This window comes from Manis javanica, chromosome 5 (assembly GCF_040802235.1).
Source record: "Manis javanica isolate MJ-LG chromosome 5, MJ_LKY, whole genome shotgun sequence".
Lineage (NCBI taxonomy): Eukaryota > Metazoa > Chordata > Mammalia > Pholidota > Manidae > Manis > Manis javanica.
The window spans coordinates 31,034,321-31,055,475 of NC_133160.1; the positions used below are offsets into that span (position 1 = coordinate 31,034,321).

General features: G+C 38.4%; 1 protein-coding gene across 6 annotated transcripts in view; it reads right to left on the reverse strand.

Moving 5' to 3' along the window:
- Positions 1-362: 362 nt before the first annotated feature.
- GPCPD1 (glycerophosphocholine phosphodiesterase 1) overlaps positions 363-21,155 on the reverse strand; it is a 63,489-nt gene continuing 42,696 nt past the window's right edge. For 2 of the 6 annotated variants that reach the window (XM_017652670.3, XM_073236892.1), the window contains exons 17-20: positions 18,490-18,626; positions 17,891-18,026; positions 17,327-17,487; positions 5,530-10,363 (exon numbers count right to left, since the gene is read on the reverse strand). In XM_017652670.3, coding sequence (XP_017508159.1) covers positions 10,174-10,363; positions 17,327-17,487; positions 17,891-18,026; positions 18,490-18,626 — 624 coding nt within the window. In that variant the 3' untranslated portion in view covers positions 5,530-10,173. Of the gene's footprint in view, positions 10,364-10,806; positions 10,912-16,247; positions 16,359-17,326; positions 17,488-17,890; positions 18,027-18,489; positions 18,627-21,155 lie in introns of those variants that run through there. The other 4 variants (XR_005061159.2, XR_005061160.2, XR_012131522.1 and 1 more) reach the window with 4 other exon arrangements.

Consider the following 21,155-nt stretch of genomic DNA (forward strand, 5'->3'; position numbering starts at 1 on the left):
TATACTCTGCTACCCTACAGCAACATGTTCTGGTCTGGGGATAAGTTCTAAAAGCTTTTCTTGATTTCTGGCTTATCTTCCAAACACTACATCTAGCTTGTTTAGGAAAAATGGGGCTGGGGTATAAGAATGAAGTATTTTTTTTAACACACATTTTCAGCACTTAACATATCCATCACTCCCCCAAGTTCCACATGCCTCTGTAGTCCATTCCTCCTCCCCACTAAAAGCCTCATTCCTCTGCAATTACTGATCTACTGTTACTGGGTTAATTTCATTTTCTAGGATTTTATATAATGGACTCGTATGGCATGAAATTTTTGTCATGAGTCGTACACTCAGTAAAATTATTGAGATTCATCTACAGTGCTGTATTGATTTATTCCTTTTTTACTAATGAAAATTATTATACAGATAAACCACAATTTTTGTATCCATTCACTTCTTAGTGGACATATAGGTTGTTTCCAGTTTGGGGCTTACAGATACACCACCATGAACATGCACGTTCAAGTCTTTATGTCGACATAGGCTTTCATTTTTCCTGGGTAAAAAATGAAGAGCAGAATTGCTGGATGTATGATAGGTGTATACTTAACTTCTAAAGAACTGTGAAAATGGCTCCCACAAAAGGTCAGAAAAAAATGAAGCCAACTGTTCGTTCTTTTTATGGGTCATGAGAAACTGTAGTCCATTTCATCCCAGAGTAGCCCACTAATTAAAAAAAAAAAAAAAAAGAACTACTACCTGCTCATGTTTAAAAACTTACAGGGGGAGACCCTTCCTTACTGTCAACATAAATCCTGCCCCCAAATCTTTGCATCTTTTCTTCTTCGCTGGCCTTTAGTAGGTAGAAAGCATCCATTTACCATTCTCATCTTCAGAGTATTACTGACTCTTCTCTTCATTCAGCTCAGTTCATTTCCTGTGGATATTAACTGAAGTGACATTATGAAACTATTTCATCGGTAATAAAAGGTATTAAATATTTAAATATCTACACATTGCTGGGCTCCTGGCCATCTGGGAAATCGATTTTCAAGAGACTCTTATCACCTCTGATTGACATAGGCTGACTTTAGATTTTAGTTCTCAGAAATTAAAGTATCTGACTCTCTTTGTTACCAAAACAAGAAATTATTTAAAAGTTCTCTATGTATGCCATAACCAAGGCATTCCTATAGGGCACCTATAGGGTCAGATCTGTGACCAGACATCCTGGCGCCAGTGACTGAGGACGTGCAGGACCTTGGTCACTCCAATATGCAATTCCCAAAGTTTCTGAAAGCTAACAGAACCAGCCATAGAGGAAATTGGTCACTGGTCATTACCCATTGGCCAGTCCAAGATAGAGGGGTATTGTCCCCTCTCTAATCATCAGCTACTGGCGGAGCAACAGAGTGCCAGTGCCAGGGAACAGTGGGAAGACAAACACTGGCCTAGAGGTGAGGGAACTCATGTCACAGTGGAGGAAGAAGTGAGTAACATGGGGAAGACAGTTACATGCTAGGTTTCTGAGGTGGAAGTTGAGTCAAATCCCTTTTTGAGCAACTGGCTTTTTCCCTATCTTTCGTGCTGGGTAATGAAATAAATTTCCTTTTTGAGTGTGGGATCTGTTCACTTAATGGCACAGATATAATGCCATCATGAGCACCCAAAAGACAGAAGGCAAGTTTTATGTATCTCAAACACTGAGACCAGCCTCTCTGACATGTCATTAAAGCATTATCTAACTGTTCTTTATATCCTAGAGTTAAGTAAACTCTGTAATAAGTAACAAAGCAAGCAACTGTCAAGTGAACAGTAATCAGCTACTCTGGGAATTCAGTGGGGAAAGGAAGGGCACAGTCCTGTAGGTCGGGCTATTCATAAAAGCCTTCAGGAATCTGGTCTTGCAGAAAGGAGAAATTACAGAAAAATGGCAAAAACAAAGATGCCAGGAAGAGACAGTCTTAGGGCCTTCTAAGACAGAGTAGAAGAGTATGACATGAGAGGAGAGCTTGGAATGAGGACTGTGGGAGACAAGGCTGGGAAACAACAGAAGTAAATATTGGAGGGAGGATGGAGCCACTCTAGCCACACTGTTCACAAGGCAGCAAAAGCCCAGGCTGGGCTCTTAATTCACTAAGACACCTGCTTGGTTAACTGAGATAATACTCCACCAGTTGTTCATTTATCCCCATTACAAGCTGGATTAGAACCAAATTGAATTACTTCTTGTTTCATGCTGAGTACATGAAGTATCTGATGTGTGAAGAAACTGCAAGCTGCTGAACTGCAAGCACAGTATGTAAAAATTGTATTTGAACATTTACATGCTTGTAGATGCATACACATTTTTAAGGGTAAATATTCTACCAGTCAAGTTTTCCTGGGTGTAATGAAATCTGCCTCTAGTATAACAAAGGAATTTACTAGAACAATGTAGGGGATCTCACAGAATTGAAGGGAAGGCCAAACAGCCAGGTTAGAAAGAACAAGAATCAGGAAGATTCTATGGGCTTCCCTATAGGAACCACTTAGGATGCCCTGGAATGGGAAATCTAAAAACTTGTTTGATACTCTAGCTGCTCTGATCAATATTCAGTGATCTGGGAGAGGGTCTGAAGAGTCCTGTTGGTCTGGCTTTGTTCATGCACCTAGTCCTTGGCTGGGGGAAAGGAGGATAATTTATTTTAAAGGCCCCCAAGACTGTACCCAATAGGAGAGGTAGAATTCCCAAAAATGAAATGATGCTTCCAAAAGTAGGAGGTAGGAATTGGGCAGCTTTGGAACCACAAACCTCCACTGTACCTAACTACATTAATTCTGGTCCCCTCTGGGGAGGGAGAACCTACATCACAGCCCTCTGGGACGATGGGGATTTTTAACACTGTATGATGATTTGGTGAGTTTATGCCAAAACTAAAACATCAAACAGATCTTTGCTCCAAACACACAGGAATAACGGGCAAACTACAAAAAGAGAAATCAAAAAAAAGGATAAAACATAAAAATGTCCTTGGACCAGAAATCAAAATGATGCCATTTTATAACTCTGGGTGGGGTGCAATGTCTTTAGTGTCCTTAGGGGCATTAGTTATCAAGTGCGATCATATACTTGGATTTAGATGAGGTCCTGGAACTCCTAAGGGTAGCAACTGTAGGACAAGAAAGAAGGAAAGAAACAAAAACATGATCTTGCATACCAAAACTCCAAAACACATAAGGAAACAATGTTAAGAAAGACAGCAACAAAATTAGAACAGGAATTCATTCCAGAACAGCCTGGAAAGAATAAGATAAACTGAAATAATAAAATGGCTTGAGAATGATTAAAGAGATAAATGGACATTATACTTCCATAAAAAGAACTGCAAATTATTTAATAAAAACAGAAAGGATAAATAATATCAATAAAGTGAGCTGGATATAGTCAAACTGTGAATAAGGAAATTGGAAGACAATACTGAGGAAATCACCCAACAGGCAAGACCCCCCCCTCCACCTACACATCTAATAGGCATCTCAAGTATTTTTAGGTAAAGAACCTCATCTTTAAATCATATCTCTACTAGGAGAAACAAAACACATCAAAGAGAGCCATTCTGGTTGAAGTGGAGGTGGAAGAATGGATCTGTGTCATTAAATGAGCATTGGGGTATACCTCAGTGACTTTCCTTCTATCACCGTCTTTTTTGGACAACTGCTACAATTCTGCATTTTTTAAAACACTATTAATTACCTCAACTAAATAATAAGCATGTTGAAGACAGAAGCTGCTTTATTCTCCTATTCAAGCCCTCAGCAAATATTTGATTTTGGTTATGCTTTAATGAATTACAATGTAAGGAAATTCAGCTCAAACTAGATAGAAACTAAAAAACAAGGTTTATACTTTATATATTGTGTAGTTCCATTATTATATAAATAGCTTTTAAAAAAGCATATTTTTTCTTTTTAAGTTAAAGTTCATCTTCCACTTCTATTAAAACTGTATGTATCCAAGGTTAATGCTATTTTGCCATTGTTACAGAATTATAACTATATTTAGTATTGAGGTAGATACAACTCAATAAACAAGAACAGATACAAAATTAATTTCCAATTAGGTAGAATTTTAAAATCTGAATTTAAGAGCAGTAATTAATGAAATAGTAAAAACACTGCTCAGTACTACCAAAGCCCAGTTAAAAAAAAAAAAAAATCCAGATCTTTTGCAATCTTATCAAGGATAATATACCCTCCCAACCCCCCAAAACATATTAAGAACAAAAAAAGTGATCACATCTAGGGAGATTTTACATAATACAAACACACACACACACACACATTCTCTCACTAAACACATAGCTTTGTATGCCAGTAATATTTTAAAAATGCAGTAAAACTGGATGATTTTCCCAAAGAAATACAAACATAATAAAAAAAGTAGAGAATTATTATAGGTTATAACTAATATAAGAAACTGTAAGAGCAGTAAAAAAGTACTTGAAAATATGTATAGTTTTATAGGAGTGTTTATCAAACCATCAATGAACAGATAATTCTCTTATATAAACTGTTCCACAAGATAGAAAAACCTACACAGCTCAGTTTATAAGACTATCCTATAGTCTCTAAAACTAGACATAAATAGCCTAAGAAATCTAAGGCAATCTCACTTATGAATATAGATATATTAAACGAATTAACAAATTAATGTTAAAAGAACATAAAAAGAACAAAATCCAAAAATAGGGTTTATACTGGTTAAGGTAATTCAACATTAGAAAAGGCATTAGCAATATTCACTCCATTAAAAGATAAATGAAAAACTACTATTTTCTAACTCTTCAAAAACTCATCGGATAATTTCAAAACCTAACCCTTAGGAGGGTGGTGGTAGCGGGAAGTGACCATTTAGGAAACCAAGAAGAAAAGGAAATTCCCTTAATTTGATAAAGGTCATCTATGAGAAATTTCAGCATCCACTATACTTTTCCATGCCAGGAAAGAAACAAGGATGCCTACAATTGTTATTAGCTTACAGAAATAAGAGAGGATAAAGAACTTTTATTAAAAATCAAAATGCATTTGCAGATACTATGATCAACTATCTAGAAAATCCCAGAGACTTAAATAACAAAACACTTTGACTAATTGAATTCAGCAAAGTAGCTACAAATAGACAAAAAACAACTTCATATTACTGAACATTGTACTGCAGGAAATACAGAATTTTTAAAAAATCAATTCATAAGCAGTTTTAAAAATACATGAATAAACTTTAAAAAGTATGCAATGCCTAACATAAAATAACTCATTTTACTGGAGGATGTAAAATTAATGGAGATTAATGAATGGAGACACACAGTGTTCTAGATGGAAAAACTTGCTTTAAAAATGCTAATCCTTCCCTCATAGTAACCTAGGAAATCAACCCAAAACTCATCAAAATTCCTTTTCTGGCACTTGGTGATTCTCATGCTATTTAACAAAAGAATATATATATATATTTTTTAACTGAAAAGGAAGAAATGGGCAACTAACCTATCACAGAACATAACGTTACACTAATTGCAAGATTTTATTAAGAGAAAAATAATGGAAGACTCTTAGGTGCCATTTCCTGAGACATAGGATACAAGGCGGTGGGACAGGAGCAGTTTGGTGGGAGGAGGAAGAGCTTTGTTGAGGTACATGAAATGTGAGATACGCATTAGACCTTCAAGTGCAGATGGAGGCAGAGAGTTGGATGTGGAAGGTGGAGCTCAGGGGAGAGGACTGGGCTGCAGTGATATATCTGAAATCATGGATGCCACAAAACTTTTCCTTGGCTTCAGTTTTCTTCTTGTGAAGTTATACAGTTTGGCTTTGGCTTTGCAGGTAAGTTTCAGAAGCCCACCAACATTTCTGTTTTCTGAGGAAATGGGCAGAAATGTGTTTAGATAAACTTAGCAGAGGTTTAGACAAATTTCTATTTTTATTGTTCCTATAATTCCTGTATTATTTTAAACTACATTTCATTTTAATGTTATTTCCCTTTAAAATGATGAACAAACTTTTATTTTCCATAAAGATGCAAAGTCTCCGACATTCAAAATACCCTCTACACTGTCAGGATGGCTCCTTCATTTTTCTTGAAAACACCAGGAATATCACTCTGGCCTCTTGAGTTTACAGACTGCCCCGAACCTCACAACTACCCTGACCTGTACCCTATTCTTTAAGGGCTTGACAGCATGATGAAAACTTTGCTCCAACCCTATCCTCCCTTACCTCTAGGATATACTCATATGGTCGTAATCATAAGCTCCCTTGCATTTTAAACATTTCAAATCTATTTCTCAAACTATATAAACCCATTAAAAAACTAATTTGAATGAATTTCAAGCTTGCGAACACCAAATACTGTATTTTCTAATATGCATACTTTGCTTTCTACCCCAAAAGTACATGATCCAAATCTAAAGTGCAAAGTAACTCAACTGTACAAAATCTAAAACAACAGGACTCCACCGTCAACCAACAGCACTAAACCAGTAATAATGTGAAGGACAAAATGCAGTTGAACTGTGAAGAGACAGGAGCCAGGGCATTAAGGGCAGTGATGGTCCACCCAGAAGAGAGGGTCAGGCAACCCCTGGCACAGAAGACCTACTGAAGGCAGCCCCTTCTTAACTACCAGGCCACCAGCTGCAGGATTTGGGTGTGCTACCCCAGGAAGAGGCAACCAGGACTGGAGAAAAACTCTACCTTATTCCATTTATGCCCATACTGTCCTCATTCAGCATAGAGTAGAAAACTGGCTTATGGTAACCCACCAAAGATGTGACCCCAAGCAACTGGGGCAGAATGAGAACTCCATGTGTAAACATGCAAATGCACATGCACACGTGATGAGCACCCACACTCCAGACGATAGGGCCATGCATGCCCTACAGATTTGCATGTATACTATGAAACAATCTGAGTTAGGAAACTGGAATTGTTGCCACCACCATTTATTTATCTAGTTCATAACTTAAGTATAGAACTTAAGTATAGTAGTGTTAGGAATGCAAAGAAGTCCCTGCCCCTGTGGGGCTTACAGTCTTATTAGGGAAATATAACAGGCACGTAAAAAGACTAAGAGCACATGCTAACAAATGTCACAATTCAGAAGGCAGCACAGTTTAAGGGATCAGGAGTCACAAAACCCAGTTTTCTAGTCCCAACCTGTAAGTGTGTTAACTTCTCTGGGCTTACTACCCCAGCTGCAAAATAAAGTAGTGACATTTAGAGGCTGTCTGCATTTGTTTGCATCATGATTCTGATCAAAAGCTGAGGAAGGTGGCACCTGAGCAGGGCACTGAAGACAGAGAAGGCATTTCAGACAAGGAAAGTGGCACTGAGGTAGGCATAAGCGTGGGGCTCGGAGGGAAGACAGGAACACTGGGAGTGAGGTAAATGGGTGGCTGTGGAAGCCCTCAGGCACTACTGACACAGGAATGAGCTGTGTTCCTCACATTTACATCCAGTAAGTTACAGTACATAATTTCAAAGAGTAGAAAATACCAGAGAACAATGGTGGCATTTTATCAAACATTTCACTCAATTTCCAGAAAATATAAATTAATTTAACATTATACTTCTACATTTAAAACTGACATCAATACTGTTCCAAATGTCAAAATGTAAACCAATTCCATTTATACTCTTAGTAAACAACTAAATCTCTTAATTCAGAAGGACATTTGATACAAATTATATTATCCCAATGATCCCAACATTTATTTTCTACTACGTTTCATGCACTGTGTAAATAAAAATGCATTAAGACAAGGTCCCTGCCCTTGAAGAGCCCGTAGCCTGGTAAGTGAGACAAACATCAACCATGCCCACCTAGAATGTACCACGGTGCATGGCATGATCAAAGGCATGGACACCTGGCTATGGAGGAGAAAAGACCTTCTCAAGGAGTTTGACAAGGGCTCAGGGGGAGGAGGTCAGTGGCTCAGGGAGAAATGAGCTTGGCAGGGACAAAGTGTCTGTGAGGAGGAGAGGGCTTCCTGGCAGAGGGCACAAGGCTACAGACAGGGCGTCTAGGAGAGTGGTGTGGCCAGAACCTACCACAGGAATTGTGTGGCTAGAGAGGAGTGTACAGAGCAATAGCTAGTGATATGGAAGCCTAGATTTAGTCCTATAAAAACAGGGAGCCACTGCTTGCTATGCTTTAATCATCTACCAGCCCTTGTTTATAAGGTTAGGAGGAGACAGGAGAGAAAGTGAGCAGTGAGGTTCTGTCCATGTCATAGGCAGTCACTATGAGCTCTTCTCAGCAAATCACACTGTTCAGGAAAACCCCAAACCCTCCATCACCTCCTTTCCTTCTCTTCTCCTTTCCCTTATCATCTGTGAGTCTTCAAAGTGAAGCTGGACTGGAAAGGCATAGGGGAAGAACAAATGAACAGGATTAGAAATGCACACCTATGGCTAATCAAGTTACCAAGAAGTAATGATAACTGTATTCTACAAAGACCTGCAGATGAAGTAAACTAATTCTTTTTCAGGAGTGTTCTAAAAGCGCCTAATTCATACCAAAGTATTGGAAATCTGATTCAATGTGGGAAAAGTTACAGAACCCTTGCAGAAGACTCCATTTCCTAAACTATTTTCCATTAAATATCAGTGTTACAAATACAATACTATAGATTTCAAAGCTTATCTTCACATAATTCAGAGTAGACAAACATTGCATTGTTTGGCTTAAAAAATAAAAAGACACAGCGTATAATTCCAAGTCTTAGGTTCTTAGCTGCTACCAAAATATGTCAATACATGAATAAACTGCCTAATGAAGAACATGCACTCAAAGGTAGACACAAACAAGCCACCCTTTTAGGGTAGACATGAAACTCCAATTTCTCATATAGAACCAATTCTATAAAAGAACCAATTCTAAAAAAAAAAAAAAAAAAAACCTTCTTAAAATTTCATTTTATAATGAAGAAAATAAATCTGTGTATTTTATTTAACATTCATTCTTAAGTTACAGTTATGCCAAACAATCTGCTTCTAATGAAAGAAACCTTAATACAACCCTAAAAACATGCATATACATTTAGTAGGATCTTCTACATATCTAAATAAAACTTACATGCATGAAATACAATAACCAATAAAGAATTCCAATAGGAGAATTGTCTGCATGGAGACTTAACTACTGTACAACTTATAGACACACACACACACACACACACACACATAGAGACACAAAACCCAAAAAGCAAGTGTGTAATAGGTAGTGAGAGACACTTAAAATAAGCATATTTAAAATACCTACAAACAGGATTTTTTTTTTTTAGGCAACAAAAGATCTTCAGTCCTTGACACCTTCTCACTCTCACCTAGCACCACGGATGCAAGGACTTAACAGTAAACGTATACAATCTCATGCTTAAAAACTAAAGCATGCACTGAATAGAATTTATACATTATGATCTACTTTAAGTATGCAATACATACTTCTAATATTTTATACATTAAATTACCCTGCAGCATTTTGAAATTTTAACATTTATGCAAAACAGCTTTTGAAAGACTTAGGAAAGAAATTTTCAAGGATGACCTCCAGGCTGTTTACACAAGCATTGGTTTGGTTAAGTGGGAGAATGGCAGCAGCCTCAAGGTTCATACTGAATGAAAATGGTCTATTTGCATGTCAATTCATGTAAAAAATACATATATACACAGATGGCACAAAGATGTGTGCAGTTGGGCTCACCAGTGCAAATGCATGCATTTGAGGTACTTATTTTTTCCAATGGTCAGGTATAATTATGCATAGTCATGTTCCTCAAGTGCTAAGTATTTCAGACCTGATCAAATGAAAGCTGTAAGAAGTGTAAATATGAGACATTTTATGTAGTTAATTTCAAAGTGCTATGCTTTTAATAAGCATTTGTTTAACATTATACGTTTACATACTTAGTTTTAAAATATTTACCAATCAATAAATTTTCTCATTGTAAAGAGACTGACTGGTAATTATACCTGGCCAAGTGATTTAAATAGCATACTTGAAATCCTAGCAAGAACTGTAGTGAAATAGTAAAATACTTCATTATTGCTTCATTGGACTGAGAAACCTAAAAGGCATAGATAAACAATGCTCAGTGATGAAAAGTGAACAGTGGTGCATGCCCCCAAATGGCCTCTGCCCAATACAATCTAAGCTCTCTCCACATTATCGATGCCGTTGGCATCCACCTGGATACCAGGCTCCCCACACAGAGATGAGGGAACAAAGCGGTTAACAGTGGGACACAAACAGCTCTTAAGCTCTGGCAATTCTTGCTTCAGGCGTTCCAACTGCTCCACTTGGAATATATTTGGCTGTTCAGGCATCCAATCATATATCCTATGATGAAACAAACACAAAACACATAAAATAGTGTAATTTTGTGGTTTACTTAAGACCTATCTAACTTAACCTTTTCAGGAGAATCTGTTTATAGGCTGGCTAGAACATCCATATTATAAGTCTTTTTTTAAAGGCATAAGCATCAGTTCTATTTAAAAATGTTTCTAGTCCCCTCAGTCTAGTAATCTGGAAGAGTGTCTTTTCTTTTGTGTCCAATGCAAGAGCAGATTATGAAGCAACTGAATCAGTCAATGAAATCTGCAGTTTTCTAGCCATTCTTCAAGTATCTTCTTTCCAAGTCAATCTATGAGTAATGCCTTATTTTACAGATGGGAAGCTACTGAGGCAGAGCTAGAATTATACACTGTTGACTTCAAAGCACTAAAGATCAAGGTGAGAAGGACAGCTCACCAATATGAGAGCTATCCTAGAGCTGCGTAGTACTGGCAGACGTACCCAGAGTCGAGAAGAAGCCAGAAAAAGCCCCATGTGACGATGGCAACACTGGCACTGCCCATCAGCAGAGGCAGGATGGCCTTTTGTGCCTAAATGGGAAAGCCGAGCAACTCATATTCTAAAGATAGAACACAATCTTTACGACATCATAGTAAAGAAGAATTTCTTAAACAAGCTAAAAATACTTATCCACTCTATTTAAATATCTGACTCTATTAAAACAAAGACTTTCTGCTAATTAAGGACATATGTAAGAAAGTGGAAAGTGACCTCCAGGTCACGATATCAGACTGAACAGAAGCATCTAACTTCACTCTCCCCTTTAGCCCATTAAAAATAAAATAAAGGAATATTTTAAAAATCCATGAGTATGGGAAAAACCAGGGAGATTCAGCAACAGAATTCATTAAGCTGGAAAGCAGATGGGCAAATAATCACAAAGTGTTCCAGTCAGCAGAATGGAAAAGGCCAATCATAAGTCAGTAGTATAAAAAATGAACTAGCCTGAGTTAAAGGCACCAAATTCCTGTGGAACTGGGAGGGAAAGGGGCTGCAACAGGGAGGCAGAGGCAGAGGCTGTGAAAGACAGCAAGCTTCTCCCCTTCTCCTCTTTCCCTGCTGAGGAAGCTGCCCCTTCCCCGCCTGGACCTAGGCAGATTTCAAGAATTACACAGAAAATCTCCTGGAATGGGAGATGAGATGACCAGAGGAGGGTTTGGGCATCTCAGAAAAGCCACCAGCAACTGGGGAATCAGAGACAGTAGAGACACACTGGGAAAGACATGCCCTCCCTCCCAGCTCTCTTTGCTCACTTGGCTCCAAGAACCTTGGCAGCCACACCTGGATCTTCCAGGTAGTTTATATAGGTTCTTCTATGAGAAATCTGATCAACCAAAAAAACAGAGCTCTAAATCTCCTGACATCAAAGGTTATGATGAAACAGCACTCCCAGATCACCCCAGAGTGAAATCCAAGTCAATAAGCCCCATTCACACACTCAGAGCTTCCAACATGCGTTTTAGATCCCAAGTTCTTTTCACAAGCAGCAGCCAAGGCTATTCAAATTATCTGAGGAAAGCTTCTAACATATTAAGATGGTAAGCAAAGAAGAAAATTCCAAGACAGAAAAAAAGTCCTTAATGTCTTCAGATAAATGGTACTTTCATCAAATGGAAACAGGATTTTTTTTTGCATATTTACATATAAAAGTGTTCAGAAAAAAAGATAGTTCTTGCAAATTAAAAACACAATAGTAGACATAAAAAATTCAGTAGAATGGGTGGAAGATAAGGTTGAGAAAATCTTTCAGAGTGGAGCGAAATGACACAGAGAACAGGAGAAAAGGTAAGAATTAGAAGTCTGGTTCAAGAGTGTATAATATGCAAACAAAAGAATTTCTATAAAAGAAATCGAAATTCTGACAAAAACATCAGAAAAACAGAAGTGTCAAAAACTGAAGAAATAACTGATGAAGTTTTCTGCATCTTCAAGGACATGTATCACCAGACTAAAAGGGCTACCAGTATGTCCAGCACAATGGGTGAAACCAGAACCACAAGACCCTCCTCTGTGAAATTTTACAACACTGGTGATGAAAAGAAGACTCTCCAAGCTTCCAGAGAGGAAACAAAGAAATCAGGTATGAGGCAACAGGAATCAACAGTTTCACACCCCTCAATACAACACTGGAATTGGGACCATGACAAAGAAATGCTTTTAAATTTCTAAAGGAAAATGATTTCTAATGTGGAATTTTATACCTGGCCACAATACTTTCAGACATGCAAGATCTCAAAAGCATTTAATTTCCATGTGGTCCTTTCTCAGAAAGATACTGAAAGATATGCTTTGTAAAAATGACAATTAGGCCAAAGAGAAAAAGATTTTGACTACAGAAGCAGGAGCTCTGACACAGGAACTGGCAGGGCACAGCCATCACTCAGGATGTCAACCAAACTACACTGGAGCAGCCCACGTGAAAAAGAAGGCATGTTAAGGGCTATCACTTCAAGCTGGCCACTGCCACTCTACCAGCTTTTTAACCCAGGTACAGAGTGCCCTACTGAACCTGAACCAGAGTCACATAGTTTGTCTTAGCCACCTGTTGAAGAAATTTCTATTCTACCTGATAGGTTTATTATGCACTGGCCTACATAACAGTAACAGGCTACAATGAGCACAGAGCCTGGAAACAGAACGGCTCACCATGTGAGCACAATCCTGCTGTACTTCTAATTCTAATGCCTGACACTCAGACAGATGTTTTAACATGCTGAGCTACAGGCCTGGTGGGTTGCAATATCACTTCAGAAAGATATAAGACTATCATTTAAAAAGGTGTGGGCCAGTGACACAATAGACAAGAATTTAAAAAGTACACACATGAAAAGGAAATACCCAAGGGGCATTATCTTTAAAATTCTGTTTCAGGGACACACTTACAGATACACATTGCTATGTGTGCAGTGAGTTGCAATGTGAAATCCATTTCTAACTGGTTTGAATTCAAAAAGCTATGAAAGTCATTGCCCTAGAGACACTTTACACGCATATTCTAGGAGATTTGGTGAACAATGTTTACAGCAAACATTGCAGAAGCAAAAATTTGGCAACCACCTGAATGTCTCAAATAGAATTAACCATGGTAGAGACAGACAGCCATGAAGATAGATAAATTACAGTGAGGTACAACAAATGGATTAAGTTTAAGAACATAACAAGTGGGGGAAAAGTACAAATAAAGTTTAAAGCCATGCAAAACTAAATGGTACATATTTAGTGATAGAACTAAGAATTTTAAAAACTCTAGAAGAGAATAACATTTTGATAAACAGTTATAGCAGGAGATAAGGGAATAGAATTAGGAAGAGGCACTCAAAGGAACTTTTAAGTCTAATGACAGTGTTTAAATAAGGATGTCTGTTACTGTATTTTATAAAATCATTTGAGCAGACACAGTAATTTACTGTAAAAAAAAAAAAAAAGGGAACATTGCACAGTTTACTCTGAGTCAAGTATTATCCCCATATCAAAATCAGACAAAACCATTTGAGAAAGGTAAAGGCCATCTTACTTATCATAAATGCAAATATCTCAAATATCAGCAAATCAAACATAGCAGTTTATATGTGGTAATATATCACAAAGCCATGATTAAATGTAAATAAAGTCTACCGAGTGTTAATGCCTTTGTACAAGAGAACAAATTCATTTTGATTAAAAAAACACTCACCTTGAGAAATGCAAATTAAAACCACAATGAGATATCACCTCACACCGGTAAGGATGGCTACCATCCAAAAGACAAACAACAACAAATGTTGGCGAGGTTGTGGAGAAAGGGGAACCCTCCTACACTACTGGTGGAAATGTAAATTAGTTCAACCATTGTGGAAAGCAGTATGGAGGTTCCTCAAAAAGCTCAAAATAGAAACACCACTTGACCCGGGAATTCCACTTCTAGGAATTTACCCTAAGAATGCAGCACTCCAGTTTGAAAAAGACAGATGCACCCCTATGTTTATCGCTGCACTATTTACAATAGCCAAGAAATGGAAGCAACCTAAGTGTCCATCAGTAGATGAATGGATAAAGAAGATGTGGTATACATACACAATGGAATATTATTCAGCCATGAGAAGAAAACAAATCCTACCATTTGCAACAACATGGATGGAGCTAGAGGGTATTATGCTCAGTGAAATAAGCCAAGTGGAGAAAGACACACACCAAATGATTTCACTCATCTGTGGAGTATAAGAACAAAAGAAAAACTGAAGGAACAAAACAGTAGCAGAATCACAGAACCCAAGAATGGACTAACAGTTACCAAAGGGAAAGAGACTGGGGAGAATGGGAGGGTAGGGAGGGATAAGGGCGGGGAAGAAGAAAGGGGGTATTATGATTAGCATGTATAATGTGGGGGGTGGGGGAAAGGAGAGGGCTGTGTAACATAAAGACAAGTAGTGATTCTACAACATTTTACTATGCTGATGGACAGTGACTGTAATGGGGTTTGTGGGGGGGACTTGGGGTAGGGGAGAGCCTAGTAAACATAATGTTCTTCAAGTAATTGTAGATTAATGATAACAAAATAAAATTAAAAAAAAAAACACCCATCTTTATCACAACTCTCCCCAAAGTAAAATGAATCAAAGGCTCCGAATCACTAACTGAAACTTGCTACATACTGTCTAAATTTGATAATGGAAAAATAATAGTAAATGCACATTAAGGACAAGAAAAAACAGCTTTAAAGAATTAGGGTACAGGAACCCACCTAGAGACAATGAAAGGGATAGAGGAAGGGGATTGCTGGGTTTTGTTGTAAGCCTTAGAGAGCTACATATATACATAATAAAAATTAAAATTAAAACAAAGAACTTTCACAGGTGAAAATCAATTCTGACACAATCCACCCTGTCTCCCATGAGACCCCAGCAGGAGCCCAGGACCAGGCTATCTCCTGAATACCCTCCACACCTTCAACAGGGTCCTGCCTGATCTATGCTCCGGCCTTTAAAATGCAAGCCCTGTTGAAGCAAATTTAACCATCCCCCAAATCCCTACCAATGCTTCCATTTTAAAACTATTATGATTGACCCTGGGCCTGCACTGAATGCACTTTCTTTAGAAACTTTTTTATCACATAGTATCTTCCTGTTCTGAGGTACATGTCATATTTGGCTCCAACCAGGTAAAGCCCTTGAGATGAGGGCTCTGCCTAATATTTGTATACCCTAGAAAGCTGGACATGTATAATCTCACAATACATTTTTCTTGCCTAAAACTACTTGCAGTCATTCTTTCGTCCTCCTCAAAAAGAGAATGTAGCCTTCAAAATTTTACTAAAGCCAGCACTTCCTTCAAATTGTTGATTCAAAATTTTAATTTTCCTTTAATACTACAGTTGGAAATATCTACTCAAAAGCATTATAAATTATGCTGCTTAATGTAAAGTAAACCGAATAGTTAAAAAAGAAGTCGGTTATTATCTGGGCTGCAATGTTAGAACCAAACTTATTTAGACAAAATAGTGGGGGGAAAAGCTTTATTAAGAAAGTGATATAACTTTACAGACAAACAGGAAAATGAATTAAATCCAAGGGAAGTATTTTTAAAAGCAGGCTGGTATTTCATCATTTATTCTGTATAATGTTGCTCAAGTATTATTAGCAAGCCTGCAAGTCTTAAGCAGAGTAAACAATATCCCTTCTAACCCAAAATGTTTTATATTAAACACCCTTTTCATCTCTCAGATTAGTGACTATTAAACTTGTATCATAAACATCCAGGGAGCTTATAAAAAAAGAAAAAGATGTTGAACAAATATTTGAGTTCCTACTATTTATAACACATTGTTCTAACCCCTGCAGATACAGCAGTGAACAAAACAGGCAAAGAGACTTGCCCTCAAGGAACTTACGTTTGTATGAGTGTACTGGGGTTGGGGTGGGGTGGATTGGGAAAGAAGGTCCAGGAGAAAAGAAACAAGAACATTTATTAGGTACGCAGGTTCATCAGATGGTAACAAATGCTGTGGAGAAAAGTCAGAAAGTGCACCATTGAGTGGAGGTTGTTATTTGAATTAGGATGTTCAGGGAAGGCTTTACTGAGAAGGTAACGTTTCAGTCATTCTAGAATCTTTCTCAGGGGGCCAGTGGGAAGAGGGTGCCAGAGAACAGGTCAGCGAGGAGAAGAGTGTGATGGGGATGGCAATCAGCTCTCATAGAGCCTTATTAAGGACCTTGGATTTTACTCTAGGTGAGACAAAATCCTGGAGAGTTTTAAGTAGTAACATCAGAGTTGGTTTCCCTCAGGCTGCCGTGCTTACGACAGACAGCAGGGAGGCCGTAGTGGAGGCAGTCACCAGGGAGCAGGCTCCTTCAGTGATCCACATGTGAAATGAGGGGGCTCAGTGGAGAGTGACAATAGTAAGAATCCTAGTGTATACAGGGATTCCAGGCATATGCTGAAAACAATTAAGATTTTGCATGGACTTATGGTATGAGTAAGTAACAGTCATAAAAGACTTGGAGGATTTGGCCTGAGTAAATGGAAAAAGTTGTCATTTATTGAAATCAGGAAGTCTACAGAACAGCCCTTGATAGCTGGATATAAAAGCTTACAAGTCAGGGGAAAGGTCTGAGTGGGAGACCTAAAAATTTGGGACTACATATGAAAGTATGGAATGTCATGGAATTGGATGAGATCACAAAGAAAGCTGGTATACAGAGAGAAGAGGTCTGGGGCAGATAGCCACCCCTACCCCAAGATGACTTAGTAATCTAGGTTAGGGCTCAGTCACCTGAATTTTTAACAAGACTCCCAGTGACTGTAGCATACTCTGAAGTTCAAAAAATTCCACTGATAAATGTTAAGATAAACCTCAGACTGAACTACAGAATTTTCGCTTAACTAAGCTTCATGTTATTTACAATTCTATCAGATGAAAGCTACTTTTTTCCTAACAATCCATGAAAATTTTTCATGAAAAACAAGTACCTATCATAAATTAGACCATTAACTCCAAATTCCTTCAATTTCTTTCTGTTTTCAGGATCATTGGTATCATCACCCCAACAAAATATGACTAGTCCCTTAGCTTTTGCCTCTTGAATATAAGATGGATTTCTCAGCAGGTCTTCACTGTGTGCATTTATACCCTAAAAGAAGAAAAATAAGTTACTCAGGAAAGGTTAACTTATTAACTGCAAATATGAAATAGTCATAACTCTAGATCAGTGCTCTCCAAAGGAGAGCAGGCAGGGAAAGAAAATGTTAGAATTTGTTTCTTAAAATTTATTTTATCAAACTAGTTTACAGTCTAATCATTTTAGATGATTCATAAAAGCCATTCAGAAAACTAAGCTACAAAACTTACTTAACAGAGGCCTGCAAGAAAATATTTTATGTTGTTCATTTAATTGCTTCTCATTCAGAGACCTAGTATCTTCATTTTAACCTATGCTTGTGATACATGTAAAACTAGTAATTAGCTGTACAAAGTAATCATGAAATCTTACTACTGCTCTAAAACATTTCTTAAAAAATGCAAACATAACTTACCAGCAAATTTTCAAACTGTGCAAAGCTCATTGCAATGGGGGTTGTTCGAGATCTGAGGTCCATGAGTTCAGGGTAAATATCAGATCTTCCTTGAGTCAAAAATAATATGGGATATTTGTTCTGCTTTTGCCGAACCCTAAAAAAGACCATTTTAAAACTACTCAACAGGGAGGTAATTACAGAAAATACTAAAAATATAAAGAAAGAAAGAAAAGGAGTTAATCCCATCACTAAGATATAACCACCATTAACATGCATTGCACCCTTTAGTCAAAAACAGAAGGATTTTTAATTATTCTATACAAGAGCTAAAATATTCTCAGAAATGGGCAAGATGAAAGCCCTCGAGGGCCTACAATTTTAAGTACAACATTACACACCTGCAAAATGAAACACAGGGCATGAGGTACTGGGACTGAGTGGGCATGGAGCGCATCCCAGCAGGGAGTCCTGAAGGGTGTGAGAATACATGTACCCTGACTGAGAGGACTAATCAAGGGAGAGGTCTGGGCAGCTTCCCCCCCTCCAGCCACAGTTTTGTACCCTAAGCCCCAGCTAGGGTCTAAGAGTACAGGACAAAAAAACTGAGTATTACTCACATGGTGCAAACATCTGCATCAAATGAAGAAAACACTATTCTCCTCTTCCCAGAATGTTCTAAGACAGTTTTTAAAATTATATCCAAAAACAGATTCATGTCAAAGTATGTTGATAAGTTACCATCCCACATTCCATCCTTTGTGGAAGAAATAGGAAAATCAAAGTTATTAAAATACCCTAGAATCAGTGTTGGTCCAACTCTTATTTTAAAGATGAGGAAAGCAAAGGCCTAAAAAGATTAAGTGACTTTCCACACAGCTACCAAGTGATGGCGCAGCTGTCCCAATACACGTAGAGACACTCATATGCAAAGCGATTATACCATCACTAGAATTTTGCTTTAGTAAAATATGGAAATTTGCAATCTATTAAGACTTTACAATATTTTTATATAATTTTCATAAACAATAGGACAAGAAGACTTCATTTGCTAACTCATTAAAAAAAAAACCCTGGCAATTATGAGTTGCCAGTTAAAAATCTCATTCCTCAGGCCTTAGGCATATCAAGTACCCTCAACAGATAATAAAAATAATTCTCTAAATTATAGCTAAGATATCAAGAGCCCTGCTGATATTCAAATGTGTTAAACATTTTAAATACTAGTCATTAAAATAATTCTAGAGAGGAGCCAAGATGGCAGCATGAGTAGGGCAATGGAAATCTCCTCCCAAAACCATATATATTTTTGAAAATACAACAAATACAACTATTCCTAAAAGAGAGACCAGAAGATACAGTACAACGGCCAGGCTACATCTACACCTGCGAGAACCCAGAGCCTCACAAAGGAGGTAAGATACAAGCCACGGCCCGTCAGGACCCAAGCGCTCCCCCCACCCTAGCTCCCTGGCGGGAGGAGAGGAGTTGGAGCTGGGAGGGAGAGGGAGCCCAGGACTACTAAATACCCAGCCCTAGTCTGCCTCACCAGGAGCGCAGACACACAGTGTGTGGTGTGCTGGATACTAGGGAAACGGAACAGTAAAATATGTGAGCGAGTCCCCGCAGCTGACGCTTTTGGGACGAAAGAAAAGCAAGTGCTTTTTGAAAGTCTTAAAGGGACAGGGGCCTCACAGCTGGATGAAAGCGTCCCAGCACACACAGCCTAGCAGCTGGGAATCCCAGGAAACTCCGGGTGCCCTAACCCTCTGGGAGGCAGTGCAGCTCTGAGGACCCATGGCGATAAACAGCCTCCCGTCCATTCCCCCTCTGGCGCGGCCCTGCCATAGCAGGGGAGCAGCCTAAGAGCGACTGGGTCCACAGCAACTACACAGAGCCTCCTCTGCAGGGGCCAGGGCCAGACTCAGAGGCCCCGTCGGTGCGCAGCTGCCAAGCACAAGCCACTAGGGGTCGCGGTTCTCACAGGAAGGGAAAGCGACAGACAAGCAGGAAGGGACTTTGTTCTCCCAGCTGACACACACACCAACTGCGTACGACTACCTCTATTATCATAAAAAAGCAGAAGAATTTGATACAGACAAGGATAACCCAGACATCCCCTGAGAGGGAACCTGAGGAGATAGATTTAACCAATCTTCCTGAAAAAGAATTCAAAATAAAGGTCATAACCATGCTGATGGAGCTGCAGAGAAAAATGCAAGAGCTAACAGATAAAGTTGGGAGGGGGAATACAGAAATAAAACAATCTTTGGAAGGACTTAAAAGCAGAATGGACGAGATGCAAGAAGCCGTTATGGAAAAGAAATCAGAGAAATCAGAGAACAGGAATACAGAGAAGCTGAGGCAGAGAGAGATAAAAGGATCTCCAGAATGAAAGAATATTAAGAGAACTGTATGACCAATACAAACAGAACAATATTTGCATTATAGGGATACCAGAAGAAGAAGAGAGAGAAAAAAGGATAGAAAGTGTATTTGAAGAAATAATTGCTGAAAAAGTCCCCAAACTGGGGGAGGAAACAGTTGCTCAGACCACAGAGGCACACAGAACTCCCAATACAAGGGACCCAAGGAGGACAACACCAAGACACATAATAATTAAAAAGATCAAGGACAAGGACAGAGTATTAAAGGCAGCCAGAGAGAGAAAAAAAGGTCACCTCCAAAGGAAAACCCATCAGGCTATCATCAGACTTTTCAACAGAAACCTTACAGGCCAGAAGAGAATGGCATGATATATTTAATGCAATCAAACAGAAGGACCTTGAACCAAGGATACTGTATCCAGCATGATTATCATTTAAATATGAAGGAGGAATTAAACAATTTCCAGACAAGCAAAAGTTGAGGGAATTGGCCTCTCACAAACCACCTCTACAGGGTATTCTAGTGGAACTGCTCTAGATGGAAACACTCCTAAGGCTAAATAGATGTCACCAGAGAAAATTAAATCACAGCACAGAAAGCAGACCGACCAAATACTAACTAGAGGCAAAAAATAAAATGAACTACCAACAAAAGCAGTCATAGGAAACACAAAAGAGCACAAAACAAAACACCCAGCATATAAAGAATGGAGGAGGAATATGAAGTGAGAGAAACAAAGAATCATCAGACAGTGTTTATAACAGCTCAAAAAGTGAGTTCAGTTAGATAGTAAGATAGTGAAGAAGCTAACCTTGGACCTCTGGTAACCATGAATCTAAAGCCTGCAATGACAATAAGTACAGATCTTTCAATAATCACCCTAAATGGACTGAATGCA